General features: G+C 49.7%; 1 protein-coding gene and 1 long non-coding RNA gene across 2 annotated transcripts; one reads left to right on the top strand and one right to left on the bottom strand.

The window, feature by feature from the left end:
- Positions 1-7: 7 nt before the first annotated feature.
- appl2 (adaptor protein, phosphotyrosine interaction, PH domain and leucine zipper containing 2) lies at positions 8-15,231 on the bottom strand. Its single transcript, XM_035402312.1, has 21 exons — positions 14,655-15,231; positions 13,170-13,268; positions 12,486-12,545; positions 12,171-12,242; positions 10,104-10,191; positions 9,708-9,749; positions 9,501-9,559; positions 9,172-9,318; positions 8,691-8,773; positions 8,259-8,411; positions 7,939-8,127; positions 6,870-6,912; positions 6,551-6,607; positions 4,995-5,089; positions 4,040-4,195; positions 3,837-3,889; positions 3,356-3,530; positions 2,935-2,971; positions 2,654-2,809; positions 2,499-2,546; positions 8-2,350 (listed from the first exon to the last, which is right to left on the bottom strand). The coding sequence occupies exons 1-21, from the start codon at positions 14,706-14,708 to the stop codon at positions 2,219-2,221; spliced, it is 1,998 nt and encodes a 665-aa protein (XP_035258203.1). The 5' UTR covers positions 14,709-15,231; the 3' UTR covers positions 8-2,218.
- Positions 15,232-17,391: 2,160 nt separating this feature from the next.
- On the top strand, positions 17,392-20,858 carry LOC118219354. The gene is made up of 3 exons (XR_004763740.1): positions 17,392-18,053; positions 19,967-19,991; positions 20,715-20,858. It is a non-coding gene; the product is annotated as an uncharacterized LOC118219354 (long non-coding RNA).
- Positions 20,859-24,965: the final 4,107 nt, after the last annotated feature.

Raw genomic sequence — 24,965 nt, 5'->3', positions numbered from 1 at the left:
TGACGCATAAAATTAGAAATGGAACTTTTATTAAAGGTCATGAGACAAATGGTTTGAGGAAAAATAAACTCGACAGGAAGTGGACTCTGCGTCTGCCTGCAGCCAGGGCTACGTCCGCTCGCTTGATCGCCCGCACGCACGCCTGCCTCACATTCAAACCGCCTCTTCCAGAGAAAAGAGCTCCCCCTGACAGAGAACTGCACTCGAGAGGTCTCCGCGGCACGAGGCGTAGCAGAAACGCTCACGAATGTCAAGATACACACCTGTATCTTCGGTTGGTAAACATGTAGTCACATTTGTATTCTGCGTGTGTGAACAAGTATGTGTGTGTTTGAGCGTGCATGTATACAGCAGTGTGTGTGTGTATGCGCGTGTGTGTGTTACACATCTGTGTGTGGGGGAGTGTTTGTGTACGAGTGCTTGTCTTTGTGTGTGTGTGTGTGTGTGTCAGACTATAGCCAAAGGTCCTTTCTGAAAAGCTGAGCCGAGCCAAAGCAGTTTGGTGTTTTCAGCACTTGCTTAGAATGAAGCACTTTGCTAGCAGTGTCTGCGAAGTTCAGGGCAGATTAAACACAGTTGAATCATGGGGAAAAAAAATGTCCAATGACACTTGACATTAGCCCCGGCCACACCCTCAGAGTGCGCAGGCCTCCATGCCACCTCTCCCCCGTGTCGCTCACATTCTCTAATGTTGGGATTCAGTTCAAATCTGTCCTTAACTGACAATTAAGCAAGAATTATTTCCCTCCTTAACACAAACTTTTGCATGGTCAGCAATCGGTTGAAACGGCGTCGCCAAACTGAATTTGGGAAGAAAAAGTGTAGCGCGTGCATTTGCAATTTGATTTGAAGGTCAAATGCTGATTGGATGCAGACTGAAGTCTGTTTGACAACAGCCTTTGAGAAAACAAGATGGCTGACAACCACAACAACAACAAAAAAAGGAAAACCTCTAAACTATTTTCTGCACCTTTAGGTAAATTCCAAAGTGTGGAGTAACCAAATTCAAACCCATGGTTTCCTACACCCAAATCCATAAGAGCCCTTTAGAAGCAATACTCATTTACAGACTTTGACCTACTGTACTCTGAGGTAAAAAAGAGATCTCCACGTCTTCATCCGTCCTGCGCACATTCTAGAAGCATCTCCTACCTCGGAGCTCTCCCCAACGCCAGCGAACCCAACGCAGCAGTCGTGTTGGGACAGCGCGCTGCCCGTATCGAACTGAAAAGGAAACCAGCGGTACCAAGCACATGCAGTGTAAACACGAGCACCTGACCGTACCACACGCCAGCACGCACGGACAAACGGATCAACGGACGCGAGGAACATTCGACTATCGTCCTCTAGAAGAGAGCCTTCTGTCAGCCGGTCGTCGTCGTGTTCTGCAGTCCGGGGGTTGGCTGGCTGCGGCTCTCGGTACAAGAGGTCAAGCGAAAGCTCTCAAGTCTCTTTACACGAGGTCACGAGGGAGACAGCCGAAGCCGGTTGGTCTTTATCTCACTAGGAAATGCCACAAAACGCGAGTCTTTGGACCACGAGGGATGAGCGTGTTCTAATGTGACTTGCTTCGACGGCGGCTGCTTTCGCTGGGTCCGGTTAGGGCTGGTTTCGGAGCAGGCAATTCATTCAGAGTCTCTCTCTCTCCCTTGCATAGCCTCTCCCTGGCGGAAGAGTTGTAACATTTAGACCACGCCCACTTGGTTAAAACTGTATGCGTTCCGATGACAATCTTAAGCATGACATCGCCAAAACTTAAATGAGTGGTAAGGTCACCAGAAACCTGGGGGGAATATATATTTTTTTTGGGGGGGGGGGTTTCACACCACTTGGATTACCAGTCAGCCTCATTTACCACAGTTCTGGTCGAAGGACCGTTGGAGAGAAATGGAAAGTTCACCCATGCTGTGAGTTAAGCGCTTTGTTTACAGGGGATCTCGCCGTGACCAGAGTCTTCGTCGTTTCTCATCACGACGTAACAGGATTCTTTTCCTCATTCGGGGACGGGGAGTGTCGCTCTGCCTGTGTTTTCCTTCTTTGGAAACTGAGCTGAATGTTTGAGCAGACCGTCCCTTGCCTTGAAAGCCCTACTGACCGCAAAAGATGTAAACTGTGAAACAGGCTCTTTGGGAGCCAGGGAGAGCCAAAATGGAGGAGGGGGGGGGGGGGAGAGAAAAAGGAACAGCCCCCAAAGCAGTCCGGCTCAGTCCCGGTCCGGCTAGGCCTCGGACTCCAGCTCCTCCGGCCCCGCCCCGTTCTCGGCCCCGCCTCCCTCGTTGTCCAGAAGCAGGAACTTCCCGTCATTGGTCAGAGGCAGGGATTTCATCAGCTGAGCCAGGGCCGCAGGATCCTGAAACAGCACACAGATCCGCTGCAACCGTACTGCTACAACCGCATCTCTACAGCTACACCCCTGCAACTGCATCCCTACAGTGTATAGCGTATCTCTTGAAGTAAAATTATTCCCCCCATTATTCAAAGGGGGATTCAAAGCGTACCTTCTTTGCTTCTGTGATCTCCTTCCCCAAACTTATAGTGTAGCATATCTGTGAAAACGAGACATTTGCGTGACATTAACGTTAATTCGGGGGACTGCCCTCTAATCCAGAGCAAATTGAGATGCGGGGAGAGCTGCAGCGCACCCACAACGCACCTTCTCCCCCTCGGTGTTGCTCTCGAAGACGAAAGCGCTGAAGGCGGGGTCCCCTTCCTCCGCCCCCTCGGCCCAGTCCCGCCCCTCCACCACGATCCCCATCAGCCTGCCGTTCTCCTGGTGGGCGGCGAACTGCCGGACGTCCCGCAACCGGAACTGAGCGAGAGAGAGAGAGAGCGGAGAGAAAGGCGAGGGAAAAAGAAAAAAAAAATCTGAGACCCGCCCCCGCGCGTGATTGGCCCGCTGTTGGGTGTGAGGAACACGGCTCGTCAATCACTCACCGTTACTCTGGCGACCTGCGTCTGGGGGTCGATGAGCCTGATGGAAAAGGAATTAAAAACAGACGTCAGGTTTGCGAACTCCTTACTTTGCGTCCTTCCGTATCACAAAATGTAACGTATGCTGAAGTCTCACGCGTTAAGAATTCTCGGTTTAAGCCAATTTTCAAAATGCCCAGGTTCTTATTTTTTAAGTACAAATTGCAGGGGGGGAACAACAGCACCCTCTTCTGGAGAAATTGAAAACACACGCTGAACAAAACCACTCTTAATGTAATGTAAGTGGGTTATGCTGATTCCATTTGCTTGCTAGCTAAGTTGGGTTAGCTGCAGGACCCCCAGGATCTGGATCAGAACGCTTACACCCCAGGCCACCTGTGAATCTGGATCAGGCCGCCATGTTCAGGCGTTCAGATCCGCTCACCTCAGGCAGGTGCTGGTGACCATGAGTTGGGCCTCGCTGGTGCGGAAGATGTTGTGGATGGCGCGGGCGGCCAGGACCTGCCGCATGGCCTCGTAGATCACTTCCTGCGTGTGCCCCGCCCGCACGGCCATGGAGCCCAGGAAGCGCACCCCGAACACCTGCTGCAGGAGGCGGTCTGAGCAGGGGATGGGGGGGCGGGGACGAGGGGCGGGGTTACCAAGTTACTATATCTGAACACAGGACTGCACCGTGGCAATGCTATAGTAACGAACAGGTGAGTGCTAAATTGGTTTATTTTTGTCTGCTTTGCTGCAAATTTATACATTTAATTTATTCTGTTTATAATTCATTGTTTATTTTACTGGGTTTTTTTTCTTTAATTGGGAAAGTGAATTTTAAAATGGCTTATTACTACTGTAGTGTAATTGTCATCGTTTGTGATATCATGGCGTTCGTTCAAGCAGCTGGGCCGCTCCCTCACCGTCTGTGTCAGAAGAGCAGTCCTCGTCCGTCTCCCCGAAAGGGTTTGTGCGCCTGTTGGGGGGGGGGAGCAAACTTAAGTCTGAGCAGAGCCTCAGCTGTGCTTTTCAGCACACCTGGAGTTCATTAACACAACTGGGGTTCATTAACACTTACATTCACTGCCCCCCCCCCACCCCCCACTACCACCACACCCCGCCTAACCTTCCACCCGCACGGCTCTGGTCCAGGGACTCGGAGGCGGGGAGCACGATGTCGAACTGGATGGGGGTCCCGGGGGCGATCAGGTCCTCCGGCAGCGGGGAGGAGGGGGGCTTGGGGGCCGTCTCTGCGGGGGGGGCCCTCGCGCCGGGCTTGGCCCTGCGGGCCGATGCGGACAGAGAGACGGCGGGCTGAGTCGTCCCCTGCGCCAGGAACGGCTTACAGCTTCCAGTGGGAGGAGCTAAGGGCTTTGAGCCTCGAGTGGGAGGAGCTAAGGGCTTTAAGCTTTGTGTGGGAGGAGCTAAGGGCTTTCTGCTTTGTGTGGGAGGAGCTAAGGGCTTTCTGCTTTGAGTGGGAGGAGCTAAGGGCTTTGAGCTTTGAGTGGGAGGAGCTAAGGGCTTTGAGCTTTGACTGGGAGGAGCTAAGGGCTTTGAGCTTTGACTGGGAGGAGCTAAGGGCTTTGAGCTTTGTGTGGGAGGAGCTAAGGGCTTTGAGCTTTGTGTGGGAGGAGCTAAGGGCTTTGAGCTTTGTGTGGGAGGAGCTAAGGGCTTTAAGCTTTGACTGGGAGGAGCTAAGGGCTTTGAGCTTTGACTGGGAGGAGCTAAGGGCTTTGAGCTTTGTGTGGGAGGAGCTAAGGGCTTTGAGCTTTGTGTGGGAGGAGCTAAGGGCTTTGAGCTTTGTGTGGGAGGAGCTAAGGGCTTTAAGCTTTGACTGGGAGGAGCTAAGGGCTTTGAGCTTTGACTGGGAGGAGCTAAGGGCTTTAAGCTCTGTGTGGGAGGAGCTAAGGGCTTTGAGCTTTGACTGGGAGGAGCTAAGGGCTTTGAGCTTTGTGTGGGAGGAGCTAAGGGCTTTGAGCTTTGACTGGGAGGAGCTAAGGGCTTTGAGCTTTGTGTGGGAGGAGCTAAGGGCTTTAAGCTTTGTGTGGGAGGAGCCACATAACAAAAACCTTACACCTCACCTGTCTGGGTGGGGGGAGCCCTCCAGTCTCTTCTCGAAGCTGGTGATGGGTGTGACCGCCTGTATGGCTGTCTGATTCAGCCTAATGGCCACTGCCTGCAGGAAGAAGAGCCAATCATCACTCACTGTACCTTCAGCCAATCATCACTCACTGTACCTTCAGCCAATCAACACTCGTTGTCCCTGCAGCACCCTCATCATATACCTGACAACATTTATATGAGTCTGAAAGAGATAAAATGTACTTTGTCAGAGCAAAACATATGTTAATCGTACTATCAGTGAAACAGTTTGTCGCTGTAAACACACACACAAGAGTGAAGAAGTTTTGTGTTTGTTTAAGATGCTTTCATTGCAGCTCCTTGGACTGAAATCTGCTATTTCCAGGGGCTTACAAGAAGTCAAACTCACGGCGAAAGCTTAATGTACTGAGGAATACCCTGGAAGCTTGGTAAGATCACTCTCCTTTAATGTTTGGAAAGCCACATCTTTCTAGCAAACCTTGGTGTTACCAGACCTGTTCTCGTGTGCCGATATTTGACATACATTTAAGGATATTGAAATCTACCTCTTTCTTACAGTTTTTGCAGCTCAGAGAGTGAATAAGTGGGTCACAGCTGGTGCTCCTTTCACTGATTGGCTCACAGCAAGTGCTCTTTCCACTGATTGGCTCACAGCAAGTGCCCTTTCCACTGATTGGCTCACAGCAAGTGCTCTTTCCACTGATTGGCTCACAGCAAGTGCTCTTTCCACTGATTGGCTCACAGCAAGTGCCCTTTCCACTGATTGGCTCACAGCAAGTGCTATTTCCACTAATTAGCTCACAGCAAGTGCTCTTTCCACTGATTGGGTCAGAGCGAGTGCTCTTTCCAGCGATTGGGTCGGAGTGAGTGCTTGGCAGTTTGCGTGCAGCACGGAAAGGAAGGAGGAGAGAGGAAGATGGGAGCAGGGAGAGGGAGGTAAAGAGAGGTGACAGATCTCATTTGCGAGATAAGAGAGGCGGAGATAAGGGGAGTCGGGGAGCGCGAAATGGGAAGGGTGAGCGAGGGGTTAATAAGCTTCTCTTCCTGGCGATTCATCATTCCTAATCGCTGGCGAGATTCCGATTCTCCCGCTCCGAGACGGCATGGCTCCCAGCGCCGTGCCCGGAATAATCACATCAATCAGGGTCAAAGCCCCGCCCCTCTCCAGGGCCCTGTGACAGGCGCGCAGGTTCACTCAAAAAGACTGCGCGGCAGCACAGAACCTTGCCCTCATATTAAAAGTCCCGCATGAAACGAACTTCCTGGAGAAAGAAAAACGCACTCGCCGAGTCGCCCCCCCCCCCCCCCCCCCCCCCGTGTTGAAACCAGGGGGGTTTCGACCTATTCTGATCCCGGGAGCCCCACCCAGACTCAAGCCCTGCAGAGGTGGGGGGGTGGGGTGCGGACGCGCTATCGAAAAAGGCCCCCAGGCTTAAAAGCCAATGGTGTGGAAAGGCGGTATTCAGCGCCGAATCGCGTCGGGGGAACGCTGGAGGGGGCGTGTCGCGGGGTGGGTGGGGGGGGGGGGACGCACCTCAGGGTTGTCGGTCAGGTAGATCTGCCGGGAGATGTTGTTCAGGGTGCATATCCACTGAAAAGAAAAACAACGTTTGCTTTACCGTGAATGCAAACATGCCAACAATTAAGAAAAAATATATAGTGTAGAATATTACAACAGAACCAATAAATGCAATTATCTATCAATTCTGTACTAGTAAAATATGCTCGGCCATTCTAACGTTAGTATGGTACTGCGTCGGTCAAATGGTACTGTTATCCAATATGGTTCCGTTAGCCCTGCACACATCTTAGTGAAATAGCTGCGACTTCTGTAAAGAGGGACAAATCTGTACCTCTTCATATTCTTTCTTGCTTTCTGCTTGAAGAATTATCGACCTGCAAGTCAAAAACAAAAACAACATTAGCAAAGACCAGAAATCTTTCTTTGGATGAGGTAATCAAAATAATTACTGAAAACATTATCAAAATCGTCATGATGATACATTTGCATAGTGCTTTTCTAAATCCCATGAGACTTGATAAAATACAAAATTGTAAAAATAATACATCAGACTGCTATAAACTGAATTTTAGCATTCAGCTGATTACATAATTACTCTCCTGAATTCAAAGTTGGCTTTCCATCTCCTTTCTGCTTTTCATTGGAGTCCTCTTTACTAGACCAACATCTAGTAATCACTCTTAACTGATTGGGAATCTCTGAATATAAACATTGTAGAAATCAATGCAAAACATTTAAAATTTCAGTTTGTTTTGGTTTTTTGGGGGTCAACATTTTAGTATTAAAACATTTATATGCTTTAGCTGAGCATATTTATTTAGATTTTGTTTGTCTGGAAGAGTTGGCATTCAGAAGCATAATTTCAAATGCAGCAATATTCTGCTTATGTTTGTTCCGCAGCCATAGTGAATCACGGGTCGCTGGAGAGGTCTCTCAACTGATAGGCACAGCAGCTGGCTTGTTTGTGAGAGCCAGTAGAAAATGACTTCCTGACCGTGACCTCGGCACCTCTGAGCTCCGGGGGATTGTGGGAAATGAAGTTTCGGAGCAGTGGAGGGGAGAATGGCCCACAATGGCCCCCTTTGTGCTCGGTCTCACAGAGGGCCTGAATAATTAAGGATGTGAGAGCTCGCGGCCTGGATAGACAGACATTAGCGCACGGATATTGGAATGGGAGCGAGAGACTGAGATAACAGGCCATTGGCTAAACGGCCATTAGCTTTTCTGTGGACCCCAAGCATTTGAGTCGATGCTAAAAATCTGATTTAAAGCTATGGAGAGACAGAATGCAAAGTGAAGCAGATGGAAAATGGCTCTTCATGCTATAAAACACAACTGCTTTTTCATTTAAGCTTTTTTCTGGTATGTTTATGATTTTAGCGCACAGCAGTTTCCCGTACGTTTTGCCGGAAGGAGAGGTGATCTGGAAACAGTATCGCCTGTCCTCGCACTCCACCGCCATCACCGAGCTGTTGTCCAGGTCCAGCACCATCCCCCCCGCCACGGCCCCGCGCGGCTGGCACATGAGGTTCCCTCCCTGGGTGAAGAAGTAAAGCCGGTCCCAGGCTGTGGTCACCAGGCCCGTTTTACTGTGGGCCCGAAACAACAGTAGACAAAAAAAAAAGAATCACTTAATGCGAATCAGGCCGTCCTTGGCACGGTGTACGACCGGCATCCAGCGCGTTCAGAGCAAACCCACAAGCGGCGAAAGCTCGCGTACTTCCTGATGTTGAGGTAGCCGGCCCTCTGTATGAGGGTGCGGTTGGCGGGGTCGCGGTCGCGGTCGGGCATGTAGACCGTGTCGTCCGCGGACAGCAGTTCCCTCTGGGTCAGGCGCATGGCCTCGGCCTCCTGGTCCAGCTGGGCCTGGATACTGAGCAGGACGGAGAGCAAGGCAAACTCAGCGGCCGCTAAGACACAGTCCAATCTGCTAAGATACGTTCCAGTCTGCAAAATACGGTCCAATCTGCTAAGACACAGTCTAATCTGCTAAGACACAGTCCAGTCCGCTAAGACACAGTCCAATCTGCTAAGATACGTTCCAGTTTGCTAAGATACGGTCCAATCTGCTAAGACACAGTCCAGTCCGCTAAGATACGGTCCAGTCCGCTAAGATACGGTCCAGTCTGCTAAGGTTGGGTATGGGCCGTACCTTTGGGACATGCTGGAGACGGAGGCGAGAAAGCTGTCCATTTTCTTTGAAACCAGATCCATGCCTTTCTTGAAGAAGTTCATCTGGGGGGGGGGGGGGACAGAGAGTGGTGTAGGTGCATAAGGGTGTGCTGGTATACGTGTATAAGGGTGTGTAGGGGTAGAAGGGTGTGTGTGTGTGGGTGTATAGGGGTATAAGGGTGTGTGTGTGGGTGTATAAGGGTGTGTGGGTGTAGGTGTATAAGGGTGTGCAGGTGTGCGGGTGTACGTGTATAAGGGTGTGTGTGTGTATAGGGTGTGTAGGGGTATAAGGGTGTATGTGTGGGTGTATAAGGGTGTGTGGGTGTAGGTGTATAAGGGTGAGCAGGTGTGGGTGTATAAGGGTGTGTGGGTGGAGTTGTGTGTGTGTGTGTAAGTGTATAAGGGTGTGTAGGTGTATAAGGATGCACGGGTGGAGTTTTTTTTTTCGGGTGGAGGCAGACCTGTGCCTGTGTGTACCCCAGCATGGGCTCCAGCATGGCCACTCTCTTGCGATACTGCAGGGCGTTGAGGGCGCAGTAGTACTGCAGGGAGGCCTGGTGCTGCTTCCTCCTGGTGTAGGCCACCTCCGTCACCACCTCCGCCTTCAGCTGCAGACCAGACAACCCGCAGCACTGCAGTGACAAGCGTCCTGACTGCAAAGACTACACCCGCAGTACTTCAGTAACAAGCATCCTGACTACAAAGACTACACCCGCAGTGCTTCAGTAACAAGCATCCTGACTACAAAGACTACACCCGCAGTACTTCGGTGAACTCCAGCAGGACTCACCTTCTCGTTCTCTCTCTTCTTGGGCAGCCTGCTGTACTTCACCATGGAGGCCTCGTGCTCTGCGGAGGAAGAGTCCGGTAAACGGTTTGAGTCCGACGGCTCGCACGCGCCCCCCCCCCCCCCCAGAGCGTAACCTTGGTTACGTTAAACGTGCGGTCTGAACTCGCGAAAACGCAAATCGGGCCTTCGGGACCCAGGCGTACGTACCGTCACTGGCGATGCCGAATATTTCTTTCAGCGTGCCGACTTCTGAAACGCAAAGGCGCACAAAAGGAAAACGTGAATCCGTGTCAAGTGGAGGCATGCAGGACGGGCTACAGACAGCAGATGGTGTGGTACTGTGTGGTGAGGTATTGTGCAGTATGGTATGGTGTGGTGTGGTATTGTGCGGTATGGTGTGTTGTGGTATTGTGTGTTGTGGTGTGGTATTGTATTGCGTGGTGTGGTATTGTGCGGTATGGTGTGTTGTGGTATTGTGTGTTGTGGTGTGGTATTGTATTGCGTGGTGTGGTATTGTGTTATGGTGTGCTGTGGTATTGAGTGGTATTGTGCGGTATGGTGTTGTGTGGTATGGTGTGGGCGGAGGGCTGTGTGCAGTCCTACCTGTGAGGTCCTTCTCTCTGAACTGAACCATTGGGAACACCATCCTGTTGGCCATCTGTGTGGTCAGCTCAGCATGGAGGGCGTTCAGCTGATGGAGGAGGAACCAGTGCAGATTCAGCTACTGAGCATGTGCAGCTTACGCAGTCAGAGCACACAGTGGGCACCATACTGCAGTGAAACCTTTACTGAGGCGTTTGAACACTCTGGGTGAATAATGCGTGGGACAATGCAGCGCTGTTATCCCGCAGATCCATGGCACACTGGTTGAAAAGTACTAGAATAATGCATGCAATACAACGGACTGTTTCCATCCCGGATGCTCATTGGCCGAGACGACATTCTGCAGCTGATATAGAGGAGGGAGGTAAATCCGATACAGTAACAGTTAATCAAACGGCTTGTCTGTGAGCAGAATCACTATAACTTACAAACATTATCACATAAATAACGCCGTGTTATCAAATAATTGTCTCTATGTGCAGTAACGTTTTTTTATAAAAGCAATCGTGGCTACTGGGGGCTGCCCGGCTTCCCGCTTCGCGGCGTGACCGGTGCCTGACAGCACCCCCGTAGCCGCGACCGTCTCTGTGATACAGCACGGCCTCTCGCGCAATATTGCTCAATAGCAAAATGCTACTAGCGTGTTATAGAAGTAAAACCCAATACGGCTTGGCACCGGCGGCAGCCCGTGGTTTCGCGTCAAGTTGAACGATATCAAATGTCCTGTTTGTTTGTGTCCACTGTCTATAGAGACCTGGCTCTTGAAATATAAGACCCCTCCGGGGTATGTGAAGGAAAGCGGCTTTGGCTTGCGATGGCTAATTAGCAGCAGATTTTCTGTGTTATTACGGCGAGGTAGGGCAGATCGTATCCAGGGTAACCGTACCTGACAGCGAGGTTAAAAAAAAAAAAAAAAAAAACGGAGATCAAGTGTGACTGTAAGCTTCGAATGGGCCTACGTTATCTTAGCAGAGAATGCATAGCAGGCCTAAATGACTTTAACTTCTGACTTCTCCGTCGAGGGTCATGTGAAAAGTGCAGGGAGGATCTACTCTGACGCATTTTTTTTCTTCTTCTTCCAACAGAACGTCATTTCAAGCAGCCAGATTCCAAAAAAGCGATTTCTCATCACCAGAACAATCAGGCCACCGTCCCGACCGGAACTCATGTGACCGTTCTAAACGGGCCCGCGCTGTCTCCGTGGGAACGACGCAGACAGTCGAAATCCCGATTCCCAAGGCGCATATATTATTTCTAGTTCCACAAAGCGACACTGTGTCGTGATGTTGAATTACAGGTAGGCTACAGTAGGAAAGATCTCAGTACACAGTATCACTGCGTAGAAGGCACTGTTCACCATTAATACACAGCCAAGAAACCCTTGCCATGGTCTAACAGATACTATTTCACCATAGAGGGCTGCATTATTGTAATAACAGTAAGAATAACAATTGTATACGTGTAGCCTACGCAATGTTGCTGCGGTGTAGCGTCACTGTTCTAACGCTGACAGAACATTCCGCTAACATTGTGGGGACACTCTGTGTTTGCTGGGCTCCTGCTGTTCCCAGATGGCCCTGCCACCTGCTCCACAGTTGGGCCCCTCCACAGAGAGGCCCTGGAATTACACGCAGCAAAGTATTATTCGCTTTTATTCGGGGCGACGATTCTCTACGCAGACCTATTTATAATGCTGGCTATAGATATAAATAATATACAACGGTGGATGGGAAATGTAAGTGGCTCGTGAACATCTGGTCCTCTGACTTTTTCTTTGATGCCTGTGCACTGTAGAGTGAACATCCAAACTGTGAAATTGAGCCAGTTTAACTGCCTTCCAGCAGGTTCGACGACGAACTGAGGGGAACATCAACAGAGGAGTCCCACAATATATAGAGGGGTCCCACAACAGCTAAAGGGGCCCCACAACAGTCGAAGGGGGTCCCACAACAGCCAGAGGGGTCCCGCAACAGTCAGAGGGGTCCCGCAACAGTTGGAGGGGTGCAACAGCAGGCTCATATTTCCCCGTCTCTCCCTTGTCTGAACGTCTTCAGGTTGGGCACTCACCTCCTCCACAGATTTTGCGAAGTGCTGCAGCGTGCTGATGACCTCTTCATCTCCCCTTCCCAGGGTGAAGTTCTGCGGGGAGAGCGGGAGAGAGCGAGAGAGAGAGAGAGAGGGGAAGAGAGAGGGTCAGACGCTTTCCGGGGTCAGAGGTGAGTCCGCCATTCATTCCGCCCAACCAAAACTTTAATCGTAGCTTTAATCTTTCCAACATAGAGCATACCCACAAGGAGATTGGGGCTCGTATAATTGCGAGTGGCAGTGTCCTTCGGTTTATGCGGACGACGGACTTCCTCGCAACGTGGCGCCCGCTCTCACCTGCTTCTCGTACTCCAGGAGCTGATTGGACAGCTGCTCCGTGGCCAGCGCCATCTCGTTCTGGACAGATCAGAAAAGGCATTGTGGGTGAACGCGTCAAAGCTCCATTTTCAGCCCCCCGTTAATGGGCTGCGTTACCTAGCAACCTCTCGCGTCAAGCAGACGTCAAACGGTGCTCGGGGGCACGAGCGGTGTCGGCGGCGGCGGCAAGGGGGGATTTATTGACCGATTAATGGAGGAGTTAATTGAACAGACCTTCAAAGCGTTCGCATTACCACGAGGCTATTTTGAAATATGAATCATCTGTGAAATGTCTGCAGGGATTCGTAGATGGACCTGACCTGACTGGGCTACATTGTGGGCCCGAGTGCACCTGTCTTCCTGTATGTTCTACGTACAGGTATTGACAAATCCAATAAATGTGCCGTTCAGACACAGTAAATCAGATTTTCATCAGCTTCGTCCAGATCCAATCTGAATGGCATCTGGACGTGGAGTGGGTGGGATTGCATTTTTAAATGTTCCAGCAGGCGGTAATCTTGGCGCCCCAATTCGACTGACGAGTGACAACATCCCGCAATAATTGCGTGAGATTGGCGAGACCGCCCAAAGCGTGTGGCCAGGTTGGATGGAACGCTGAGCGCACCCGTTGTAAATGCGGGTCTCGGTCCTGCGTGCTTTTACCTGCGCGCCGTACACCCTCTGCATGGACTGCAGCAGCTGGTTCGTGTAGTCTGTTAGATTCCCCGCATCTTCCTCATACACGCTGAGCAATGACCGGGTCTGTGGACAGATACACACACACACCACACACACGCTCAGTGCCTGCGCTTAAAGGAACACGCTTTCTGAACAGCGGTAGAAGGTTATGTCGGTTTCATTCTAAGATCGCAAACGGCCAGGTGGTTTGGGTGTGGTTTAAAGCTTGGAAAGCAAAATGCTGTCTAAACATTCCAAGCCACAGTGTAGTCGCCCTTAAAACGCCAACGCCTAAATGAGCGGACTTCAACCTTTAACTGGACGTAATCCCAAAATTCTTAAGTAGCCTACGAATCAATCAGAATTACCCCAGAACTAGGCTATGTGTCCGTGGGGGTGGTCTACATTAATGTAGTGACAGACCGGGCAGCCTACATAACAATGACGCTATCTAGAAACCTATCCAAAACGAAGAACAGCTATTGTCTCTAATTATGATGGACAGCTCGCTAAACCCCCTTCGTTACATTAACGTGTTCCAGAAAGACTCGAGCGCATACCCCGCAATAGCAGAATACCCACCTGGCCATATTAACACACCGCAAAAAAATATTTTATTTGAGTTTTAATTTCCATCAAATTTCAGGATAGGTAGGTGTATCATTAGCAAGTCTTTTAGGGATGTTCCTCGAAACCTACGTGTTCAATTTTGCGTTTAAGGCTGCGAGTGAAGTTTGTCCGTAAACCACCTTTTGATAGCTACCGCACCAAAACCTCAGCTGAAAAAAGGTGCAGTTTCTTTCGCGCTGTCAAATGACAGTTGATCCGTCGTGGCGCTGTAACCATAGGTTACTAAATCCTTAATGTATGAGCCGGGCGGATCTGTTTTATGGATTCCATCAAAAAACTGCCCTGCTGTCTTTGTGGGCCTAGTGAATTAACTGCTTACTTAAGTCCGCAGATGGGAAATATGTCATCGCCACTTGTCATGATCCGACACCATAACGATAGCATACGATTCGAATAGGCTGCATCACCCTACATCAAGTAGGCTATCTCTCTACTTAACAAAGCAATGCAATTATTTTCTTTATTCAAATAGGTCTCCATGAAACTACACAGCTTCTGTGGACAACACGGACACGGAGGAGACCTGCTGCTTAAAAGCTTATGCAAATACCGTAGATGCGGTATTTGCACTACGCTGCCATAATGACGTCTGAAAATGTAATTTGCTTCTGTTGGTGTTATATTTATCTAGCGATTTCTGACATGTGCTGCAGTTATAAACAATGCAAACGTCCACGGCCACGGATTGCAGCGTTCTGGGGGCGGAAGCGAGATATATAGATCAGGCGGATAAGTTTTTTTATCGTATCCATTGTGTCCAACGATAGCTACATGGCTACACCCCAGGTTTCAGCCTAAGATGAAGAACAAAAATACGAAAGCTTGTAAAAAATGTATTACCTGCGGGCTGTCCTGCAGAGCGTCTTCGAGAAGTATTTTGTGGACGGCCGGCATCTTGTTCACGGGGAAAAGAACAGTATTGAATTATTTAGAATATGGACTCGCTTTCCCAGAGAGCTCTGGTGTTGCAATGGTTGACAGAATGAGACGGTCACTGCAGCCGCGGTGGGAAAGCGTTGCGACGAGTGACCGAGCTCAGGTCGAACTTCTGTTGTCGGCTAGAAACTTAGGGTTGGATCAGAAAGTGTGTGTGCATGAAAATGATTCATTTACACGCAATGCACCTCTGCAATACCCTTGAAAAACAGCGAGTAATTGGCGAAACGGTTGTCTAATAAATCTGAGTAGGCTATACCTGATGATATAATTGAATGCTTATAACGATTGATTGTATAAAAATGAGCACTTATGTCTACGTGGCTATTACTGTTAGTATTTTTCTATCCACAGCACAAGAAAACAATCTAGCATATTGACAGAATAATAGTTATGTGGGATTATCCGAATTTATTTCGCAAAGGATTTAGCCAAACCATAAACCACAAGGAAAAATATTCCATGCATAGGCTATCCTGATGCAACGGTGCACACTACAGGACTGCACGATATTCTGTCACATTCAGGAGTATTTCCAGTATAATAGCCCCCATAAAAAATCCAGCATGCTTTTTAAAAAAATTTTACGGAGCTCACAGATTTCTAAACCGACAGTACAGATTTACACATGGGTCTTTTTTTTCTCAGCTGACACCAGGGGGTCTCAGTAATTTTTCAATGTTGTTCTTATGTTTCATTTTAATAGTCACTTTATAGTTTGACTGAACTGCCATCTACCGGGAGGGCAGAGGTTATACTTCTAAATTGTCATTCGGTAGGTCAATTTCCCGAGTTTACTTGAACATGAATTTAAGATCAAACACCATTATCTCAGCTGTGCGTTACGTTAAATCCATTTTCCTTGTCAATTTTAACTGGTCATATTTAGACCCTCGATGTCGTTCTCGTGTTTGTCCAGCAGAGGGAGCAAATGCCTACGTTTACGCCTTGCTGCACGTACAATAATACGAGCTTTATTCGCAGCTGAAAAATAGCTAAATTTAAATGAATGGACATAGAATCACAAGACTCAAATTCCGATGCACAATGTATTAGATGTAATGAGCAGCAAAATACTTACATCTTGCAGTTGTGAGCCAGCAACAGTACTATAACTGTACACAGAGAGCGTGATTATGTACTGTTTTTAGGTCCTCACAAAAGCCATTTTGAACATGAAAAAGCACTTCAGTCGTTATTTAATAAAATGAACTCTCATGTGACAACTGCAAAAATACTTCCCCATAATACCTTTGTGCCCCATAATTTTTGGCTCATCCAGGTACGCATTGACCCAAGAATAAGGCGGTTTATAGCTACCACGAGAAGGTGGGAGGCATTGTATGTACACAAGGTAAATTAAAACATTAAGGCTATCGGGGTCAGAATCAAATTACCCCCCGAATGACTGGAACGTGGGCAAACCACAAGATCTTCCGCAGAAAGAACGCAAATACCTGCAGCAAGTTTCCACTCAGAGCTGTCTGCCATATGAACATAGCCTACTCACCATGAAACACATCTCAAAAACAATACCGCTCATTTCTATGAACCTTAATTTTTTATGCGGCAGTTCTCAATTATTGGTTGCAATGTAGATCACAGCAAGAATGCCCAAAGGTGCGCAAACATTGTAATTGGTTTCTGTCAAAATCGACCACTTACCTGGCTAAATGGTCAAGTTATGGCTAGCGCATGGAACTACTGACCTTTATTGAAGAGCTCTCAATAAGATTTAAGAGACTGTGTGAATCAGATATATTGTTGCTGTAAGAATTTTTGTGAGCAGCAATGTGCAAGAAAGGCAAATTATGGAGGAAGTGTGGATCGTGAGTCATTGCGGCTTATAATAGGCTGAATTGTGAGCTCGCTCAGTGTGCGAAGAGCTTAAGTGAGCTTGCACCGAGAGCCTGTCTGTCTGTCTCTCTGCTGTCTCTAGAACCTTCTGTTCCTTTCCTTGGCCTTCAATTCCCACAGTTCTCTAGAACTGAGGATTAGATTTAGCTCTCAGCAACAAGAGGTGGTAGGTACCATGCCTCGGAGTAGATTTCCCCTGAGTGGCACTCTGGACCTGCACAGCTCAGCGTCCGCAACGCATCTGCGCAGCTCAGCGCCCGTAACGCGTCTGTGCAGCTCGGCGTCCGCAACGCGTCTGCGCAGCTCAGCGTCCGTAACGCGTCTGCGCAGCTCAGCGTCTGTAACATGAAAGTCAGTCTCAGTAACGTCCCTGAGTAGTTCACCATTGTGACGGACACACGTTCCAGTCAGGCCTCACTGCTATCTTCAGCAGGAAGGCAGGAGGGACGACACAAAGTTTTTTTCTGGAATGGCGCAAGATGGTGCGCGTCCAGCCAAAACCGCTCGGGTGAAAGCGTCGTTTCACTCCGACCCCTACCGAGTACGGCATCAACACCTCTCCTCAGCGCTCTCGAAAGTGCAGCCCGGGCGTTGGGGATTCCTAATTTCACCATCACAGAGACGACCCTCTCGAGAGGCTCCTGAGAAGGCCAAGTGGGTACTGGCTCCCCAGCGCACGCTTCACCGCGGATGTTTGTTATTGAATTTGGCGTAGTCGCTCGCCAGTGAAGTGATTTAGTTCAGGCGGGAGTTCACGTTTGACTTTGAGAAGGCAGAGAGGGGAACCCAGGCTCTCCGTACGCAGGGTCGTCTGCGCCCCTCTCTTGGGTCCCGGGACATTTTTTGTTCCGGCGTGTTCCGCGAGCGTGCGGGCCGTCGGGTGCGGACTGAGGCGCGACACGCCGGTTTGATGCGGCCCGTCCATTCGCTTAATTTCGCTCGTAATCCCGGAGGGAGGCATTGCGATTGGCCGAGTCCCCCGTTGCCTGGGCAACCCCGTCAGGGAGGAGGGAAAGAGTGAAGCGCGCGAGGGGAAATCAACGCTCTTTCTCTCTCTCTCTCTCTCTCCTCCCCCCCTTCTCGGTCTCTCTCTCTCGCTCCCTCAGTGGTTCACTCTGTATCCCGTGCTCCTCTCTCTCTCTCTATCTCTCCCTCCCTCCCTCTCTCCCCTCTTTTCCTCCATATGTGCATATTTCTCTGGACACTTCTTCAGTGCAGGCAGGAAGAGACGGAGGGAGCTGGAGAGAGCAGCTGTTGGGAAGCCCCTGGACAGGAAGACACTTTCAGTCCCTTGTCCTTTGTTCCTTCCCTCCCTGCTCCCTCCTTTTCTTTCCCTTTAACCCTCTTCTTTTGGCTCTTTCCCGTTCCCTCGCTCCGCTCTTTCGAAGTGCCCGTTTCAGAGTAAGATGGGCTGTGGCAATTCATCTGCAACCAGCACCGCCGAGGGTGAGTGAGCCTGCACTGCGTGTGTGTGTGCGCGCACACGTGTGTGTGTGTGTGTGTGTGTGTCCATGGTGTGTGAGTACATGTGATTTAATCTGTGTATTGAAGAGAATGTGTGTGAAAGTATGTGTATCTTAGAGTAAGTGTGTGTAGAAGTGTGTGTGTGTGTGTGTGTGTGTATATGTGATTGAATCTGTGTATTGAAGAGAATGTGTGTGGTAGTTTGTGTATCTTAGTGTAAGTGTGTGTAAGAGTGTGTGTGTGTGAGTGAGGAGAGAGAGAGAGAGAATGTAGTTTTGAGTATGTTTTTGCACGTGGATATGAGTGAACGTGATTGAATATTTAAGAGATTGTGTGAGTGTGAGAGAGAGAGAGAGAAAGAAAGAAAGAAAGAAAGAGAAAGAAAGAAAGAGTAAGTTTGGTTTTGAGTCAGTATGTGTGTGTGTATGTGTGTGTCCTTGTCTTGGTGTACGTGGTGAAGTGTGTGTGTGTGTGTGTTTGTGTGTGTATGTGTCCTTGTCTGTGTTTCCTTGTCCTTGTGTTCACGTGGCAGTATGTGCGCGCGTGTGTGTGTGTGTGTGTGTGTGTGTGTGTGTCTCCTTGTGTGTGTGGTTGTACAGTAGAGCAGTAGAATGCTACGGTCAGAGAGGCTGGATCAGCTCTCATACAGAGCTTCACCCAAACCAGGAGCAGGACCAGGTCTCGCCCCCACCGCCCCCCCGGTGTTTCTCAGCGTCTGTTCCCGGCAGGCCGGCGTATCCGGAGAGACGCCCCCCCGCCCCCCGCCCCCCCCCCCCGCCCGCCTGCGGCTAATCCCTCACCTGCCTCCCTCCCGTCTCTGGGGCCCGAGGCCGGGCGGAAAAACAGCCGCGGGGCTCTCCGGCGGGACAGCGCCGCGGCGGCGTCGGGCTCGCCAAGCTCCCCGGGGACCGCGCCCGTCAGCCAAGGCGCCCGCCAGCCAGCAGGGGCCCGCGCCGCGATGCTCGCGTAAATAACACCTGGGGCCCCGCCCGCTGGAGACGCCCGCTGGAGACGCCGGGTTACCCCCAGGGGGTGACTCGCAGGCGCGGGGGCTCGGCGCGGGAGGGGCAGGGGCTTCGGTTTAGCGGACGTGTTTTTGTCGTTTTTGTCTCTCTCTCTTCGCTCGGTACAGTTTGAGGTTCGATGCGTTTTCGGGAAAGGGCGCCTCTGGTGGGGGTGCTTGGGTGCCATTCCGCGTAGCTCTCTAGCGTCCGGCTGCGACGAGCGAGGGAGCACGCCTCACTTCCTGTTTCCTGCTCGGTACCGGGCTGTAGGTGTCGGAAGTGTTTCAGATGATGGAACCAATCAGTGCTGTATTTGCAGTCACATCTACACACACACGCACACACACACACACATTCAAAAGAGGTTTATGGAGGAATGACTCATTGGATTGTGGTGCTCCACAGACTGTGGCCAGTCTGTGTGCGTGTGTGCATGTGTGTGTGTGCATATGTTTCTGTGAGTGTGTGTGTGTCTGTGTCTGTGTCTCTGGCACGCTTCAGACAAACTGTGCAAGACAGAGTCCTGTTTTATAACAGGAGCGGTGCAAGGTGATAAAAGTCAATGGGGAAGAGGCTTGCTGCTTAGCACCAGACACTGTTATTTTAAACCAGTCCAATGCTGGGGGCTGCTGGGTGGCTCGTCCCGTTAAGTTCCAGTGTGCTGATGCACCGCACAGTCTGGTATCCAATCCGGATCATGCCAGTGCCGACTGTGGCCCGAAATCCATCTAAAATCTCCATTCACCTCCTTCACAACCCCTATATCATTCAGCCTTCATCAAACTCTTCTTTCCCAGAATTGGATTACAGCGAATGTGTATGCGTAAGTTTTAGTTTTTTTTGTTGCAGGTAAAACTGACGCAAGATTTTTTTTTCACCCTCTTTCTGTAGGTCCAGCCGAAGCATCCAAAGACGTGTGAGTATCAGAGGGTCTTATGCAACTCTCCATGGTTATCAAAGGTTGGGAGTGCACGCGCAGCATTTCAGAAGCCATAGTTGTAGTACTCTGAGTGAGGGTGGGCTGGTTGTAGTTCTCTGTGAACCTGCACGCACTTACTGTGAATAGGAACGTACGCTAGAAACGTGACTCCCTCCAAACGCAATCCCTTTGCGTTCGAAGTGAATTCACAGAAACGTGAGAGGTGCTAATTGGGCCTTTCGGAGGCTACTGTACTGTCCTCGCTCTGTGCGTCATGAGGACAAACCATCATACGAACAAACTGGAAAACGTTGCTTTTCAAAAGTATTTTGCCGACAACATGTTGCATTCGGTGCGTTTTCTGCTCTCGCGCTCGTGCCTTGTGGACCCCGTCTTCCTGCGAGTCCCAGATTTGATAATTTCCGACCGATCGGCCGCAGAAAATGCGGTAAAGCGGGGGGGGGGGCGGTCCCCTGAGCTACCACGTCCGCGTCGCGGACGGGCTCCTGGGACAGGCGGTGGCGTTCTGGGCCGGTCTGCCGTCATCCCTTCGATCTCGCGTGCGCTGAAACGCTGTATACAACGCTATAAACAATAACGTGCGCTCTTGTATTAGCCAGGGTGTCTGATATCTTGATAATATTCTTTCAGTATATTTTCGGTATCTTCCATGTCAGTATGGAGGCGCGGTTGGTGCAACCCCTCTGTGTATTTTTACAGAGGTGACTGGAGGTTCCCGTAGCCACAGGTTTTGGGTCCTCTGAAGCTCAGAGGTGCGCCCAGCGCCCAGTCCTTCACGTGTTCTCTGTCAGTGTCACCTCTCTGTACTGCACCCAACGGTCACTCGTCTGCCATCTTCGTTCCTAACAGGGTGGAGGAGCCCCCGCCCGACGACGACGACGACAAAACAAGGTATGTCATCTTCATGTTCTCTTTTTTTAACAAAAAACATTTCAGCCAGTCACTATTTTACTCCCTACAGGCCACACAGTACTACAGGAGAGCCTGTCACTATTTTACACCCTACAGGCCACACAGTACTACAGGAGAGCCTGTCACTGTTTTACACCCTACAGGCCACACTGTACTACAGGAGATCCGGTCACTATTTTACACCCTACAGGCCACACAGTGCTACAGGAGAGCCGGTCACTATTTTACATCCTACAGGACACATAGTACTACAGGAGATCCGGTCACTATTTTACACCCTACAGGCCACACAGTGCTACAGGAGAGCCGGTCACTATTTTACACCCTACAGGACACAGTACTACAGGAGATCCGGTCACTATTTTACATCCTACAGGCCACACAGTACTACAGGAGATAACGGTCACTATTTTACACCCTGCAGGCTGCGCAGTACTACTAGAGAGTCTTTAGCTATTTTACACCCTTCAGGCCACACAGTGCTACAGGAGAGCCTCTGACTGGCCACACAGTGCTACAGGAGAGCCACTGACTGGCCACGCTGTTCTGCCACATCCTGTGCCTTTAAGAGAGAGCGCAGTGCGAGAGTTTGCGCTGCAGTCCTGCGCAGAAGCTGGGCTTCCGGTAGCCAGCTTTAACGCTATCGTCTTATTGGTATTCTGCAGGAACCGCCGCGTCACCTCGCGGACTGCCAAGGACGAATTGTTTATTACGCCCCCCCCCCGCAGTAATGTGTTTTCACCCGTTTTTTTTACTTGCTTCGTGATAACGTAGCTTCTACCATGAGCAGCATGGCGAGTGTGTGTGCGTGCGTGCGTGCGTGCAGGTGTATGTATTTGTATTCGCATTGTAAAAAAATCTTTGACCTCTGACCTGATGTGTCCGTCATCCTGTGTTCTGTACCCCGATTCAGGGATTATGGCGGGGTGTACGTGGGTCTGCCGGTTGACCTGACCACCGTCGCCGCCAGTTTGTCCAAGGTCATTCACAAAGGTACGGAGAGAGAGAGAGAGAGAGAGAGAACAACCTCACGGCTTTGGATGTGCTTTTCGATTGGCTCGGCTCTGTTCAGCCCGGCTTGGCTCAGCTCGGCTCTGCTCGGCCCAGCTTGGCCCTGCTCATTCCCCTCCACACCATTCAGACACTGCAGGCCCCTCTCTCTCTCTCTCATGCACTCAAACCAGTAGGAACCTGTGAGTCTGAGGCAATGTGAATGGTGTCTAATCCTCACTCTCTGCATCATACTGACAAGCTGTCATATGGACAAACTCATCCTGACAAACTGTCATACTGACAAACTGTCATATGGACAAACTCATCCTGACAAACTGTCATACTGACAAACTGTCATATGGACAAACTCATCCTGACAAACTGTCATATGTACAAATTTTCTAACCGTCAGACGGCCAAGCTGTCATCTGGACAAACTGTCATACAGACAAACTCTCAGATGGACAAACTGTCATACTGTTTAACTACTGTTCAACTGTCATTTAATAACACTGGCTTCCTGCAGTGGCTGACTTTCTTGCCTTATTCGCTGTTGCGTAGACTGTACCGTACGTATCGCAAACCAACCGGCCTCGGGGGAAACTACTGTACGCCTCCATTCTGGAGAAGCGAGTGGAGAGTGCAAACGATGAAGGACTGTAAACAGGCTTATCTTGAGAAACACGTGGCCATTATCTGGCTGCTTTGAATGATCTCATTCAACGGTGGTGCAGCCGAATGGTATGTGACCTGAGGGGGCGATGGTCGCTCTCTTGGGCTTGATCTGCCGAACTAAGGCGAACACCGATTGGCTGTCCGCCTCTCGAAAGAGCCACTCCAGGCGTCATTCAGGACTGCTGTGTATCTGCATTGTGGAGTGAGCTTCGTGCCAAAAATAGAAATATTGATCCTTTCCCATGATGAACACAGGAACCACGACGTGTCCTCTAATTGGCTTGCGTGATTAGCTGTGGTTTATGTAACCGTCCAGACTGAATGTGGCAAAACAGCCTCAGGCCGGGAAAACACATGGGGATAGAGTTTCCGTTTTTTTCCCGAACCCACAAACCTTTCCTTCACCGTCAACTTCCTGCACAGTCTGAAAACCCACCTCTTAAGACTCCATTTTGGCTCTACTCTTATCCCCACCCCACAGAGCTTAATTTGTTATTGTATTTTTCTACTTTTATTTGGTTCTTATGCCTTCTTATGGATATTACCTGCATGTATTCACAGTTTCCATTTTGGCTCCTGTTCCTTTTGGTTAGTGTAGTCAAACTTGCATCATTACTTAAAAAATGTTCGTCTGCACGTACTGGTCTGGTGCTAGGGGGCGCTACAGCCTAGCGTCTTGCAATTCCAAAGCTATTGGTTTGATTCCAAGTTGGGCGCTGCCATTCTCTCCTGAGGAGAAGGTACTATCCAACTGTGTGAAAGTTATAAAGATGTTTGAGAACAAACGCTAAATACATAAAATGAAAAACTGCGCGCGCAAAATACACTTGTGTGCTTGTGCACTGCGGTTTGGCTGGAGATTTAAGCATTTCTAAGCAAACGCGAGTGAACCTCCTTTCGTTATCTTCCTGTTTAACAGATTAGCGAACGTGACATGAAGCCACGAGCCGGGAACGGATTCCGATCAGCCTTAAGGAGACGAAGGCCCGTCAGCAGCCACCAAAAGGAGCGGACGGGTTTCGGTTAAACGCTACGCCTCTCAGACCCGGTTGAGCGCCACGGGACACCCCCGCCGGCGACAGCGGTAAACGAAACGTTGGGAACAGTCAGCCACGAGATGCCCGGGTAAAGAAAAAAAAAACGTTCAACATAAGCCTTGAAAGACGGTGAGATGTCAAAGATTGGTCCCCAGCAGGTGAAGCAGAAGCCTATCTCTGCGCCTCGGTGTTGAAGCTGCGAGGCGGGCCCACCAATCACGGCCGAGGCGGTGTTCCCGCCTTTAAAGAAAACATCTCCAATTTTTACTTTCTCGTAAAGCCCCTTTGGGGCTTCCGTATCCAGAAAATATATCCAGTTCGCCTCTCGCTGGAATAAATATATGATGTCCTATAAGACGCAGCTTCACTTTAAAAATAAGGCAGAGCTTCACTTTAAAAATGTTTTCCTTCCACAACACCCGAGCACAAGGGCGAAAGGTCATGCAACACTTCCGCAGTACACTTAGAAAACAGTGTGGAGGCTATTTTTTTGCACACTGCCCATCTCATACTAAAACATATGCACTAGTACACAGTATGCTTAGTAGACGGTACATATCTTGAGGACACAGAAGTTAGGATGTGTTGTGTTTTTGTTATTTGCCCCTTATGCAACTAAAGCTCAAGAGGGAGGTGGTGCTCCTTCGATGAGTTCACACTTAATTTTAATTAGTGCCAGACACAGGCTTTGGGACATTGTTAGAAGGAACAGGAAGCTGGCTGATGCCGCGATGCTGCCCTCTACTGGTCAGGATGAACACTCGCGAGGGAAGGCACAGTGGCATTATTGCAATCCTTTTCATTTAGCAATCCTCGCACCCTTGGCCCGGACATGGACATGACCCTCTCACCTGAGGACAGAGGTAAACGCAAAGCAACATCGTCCCAATCTTAAAAAACATATCACACGGGTAGGACTCAGGTTAGCTTGTGAGTGCTGGTTCTTTTTGGATTCAATATTTGGTTGTTTAGCAACCAGTAGGATGTTCAGCAATGTTCTCTACTTGAGAACACTTCTATATGGGTTTGTAGAAAAAAAAAGTGAGGGGTCAAAATAAACTGGTATAACTTTTGTACTTGTAAACCTGCATTTAAGTGAGAAGCAACTACACAGATGTGCAGACTGTGGTGAAGGGTCAGTGGGATCCAGTCTTGTTTTAATAGCCACTGTTTATAGTGCCTGAGTAATGTTTTTTATATAAACTATGAATTCAACATTTTGACTGATTATTTACTGTTTACTTTGTGTTTGTACGATGGCAATAAATTTACATGTCATGTTTGCTTTTTTCTATTTCTAAAGTGCCTTGTCTTAATATCTTCAACTACTACA

This window comes from Anguilla anguilla, chromosome 19 (assembly GCF_013347855.1).
Source record: "Anguilla anguilla isolate fAngAng1 chromosome 19, fAngAng1.pri, whole genome shotgun sequence".
Taxonomy (NCBI): Eukaryota; Metazoa; Chordata; class Actinopteri; order Anguilliformes; family Anguillidae; genus Anguilla; species Anguilla anguilla.
This window is presented reverse-complemented; position numbering and strand designations above follow the sequence as displayed.

Bases quoted from the DNA above. Each gene is read 5' to 3' on its own strand.
- appl2 (XM_035402312.1), bottom strand. From the start codon at position 14,708: ATGCCGGCCGTCCACAAAATACTTCTCGAAGACGCTCTGCAGGACAGC. The intron at 8,774-9,171 runs GTCTGCCTCCAC...CCCCCCCCCCAG, and splicing joins TGGGGTACACACAGGCACAG to ATGAACTTCTTCAAGAAAGG. The intron at 4,196-4,994 runs GTGAGGTGTAAG...ATCGGCCCGCAG, and splicing joins GGCTCCCCCCACCCAGACAG to GGCCAAGCCCGGCGCGAGGG.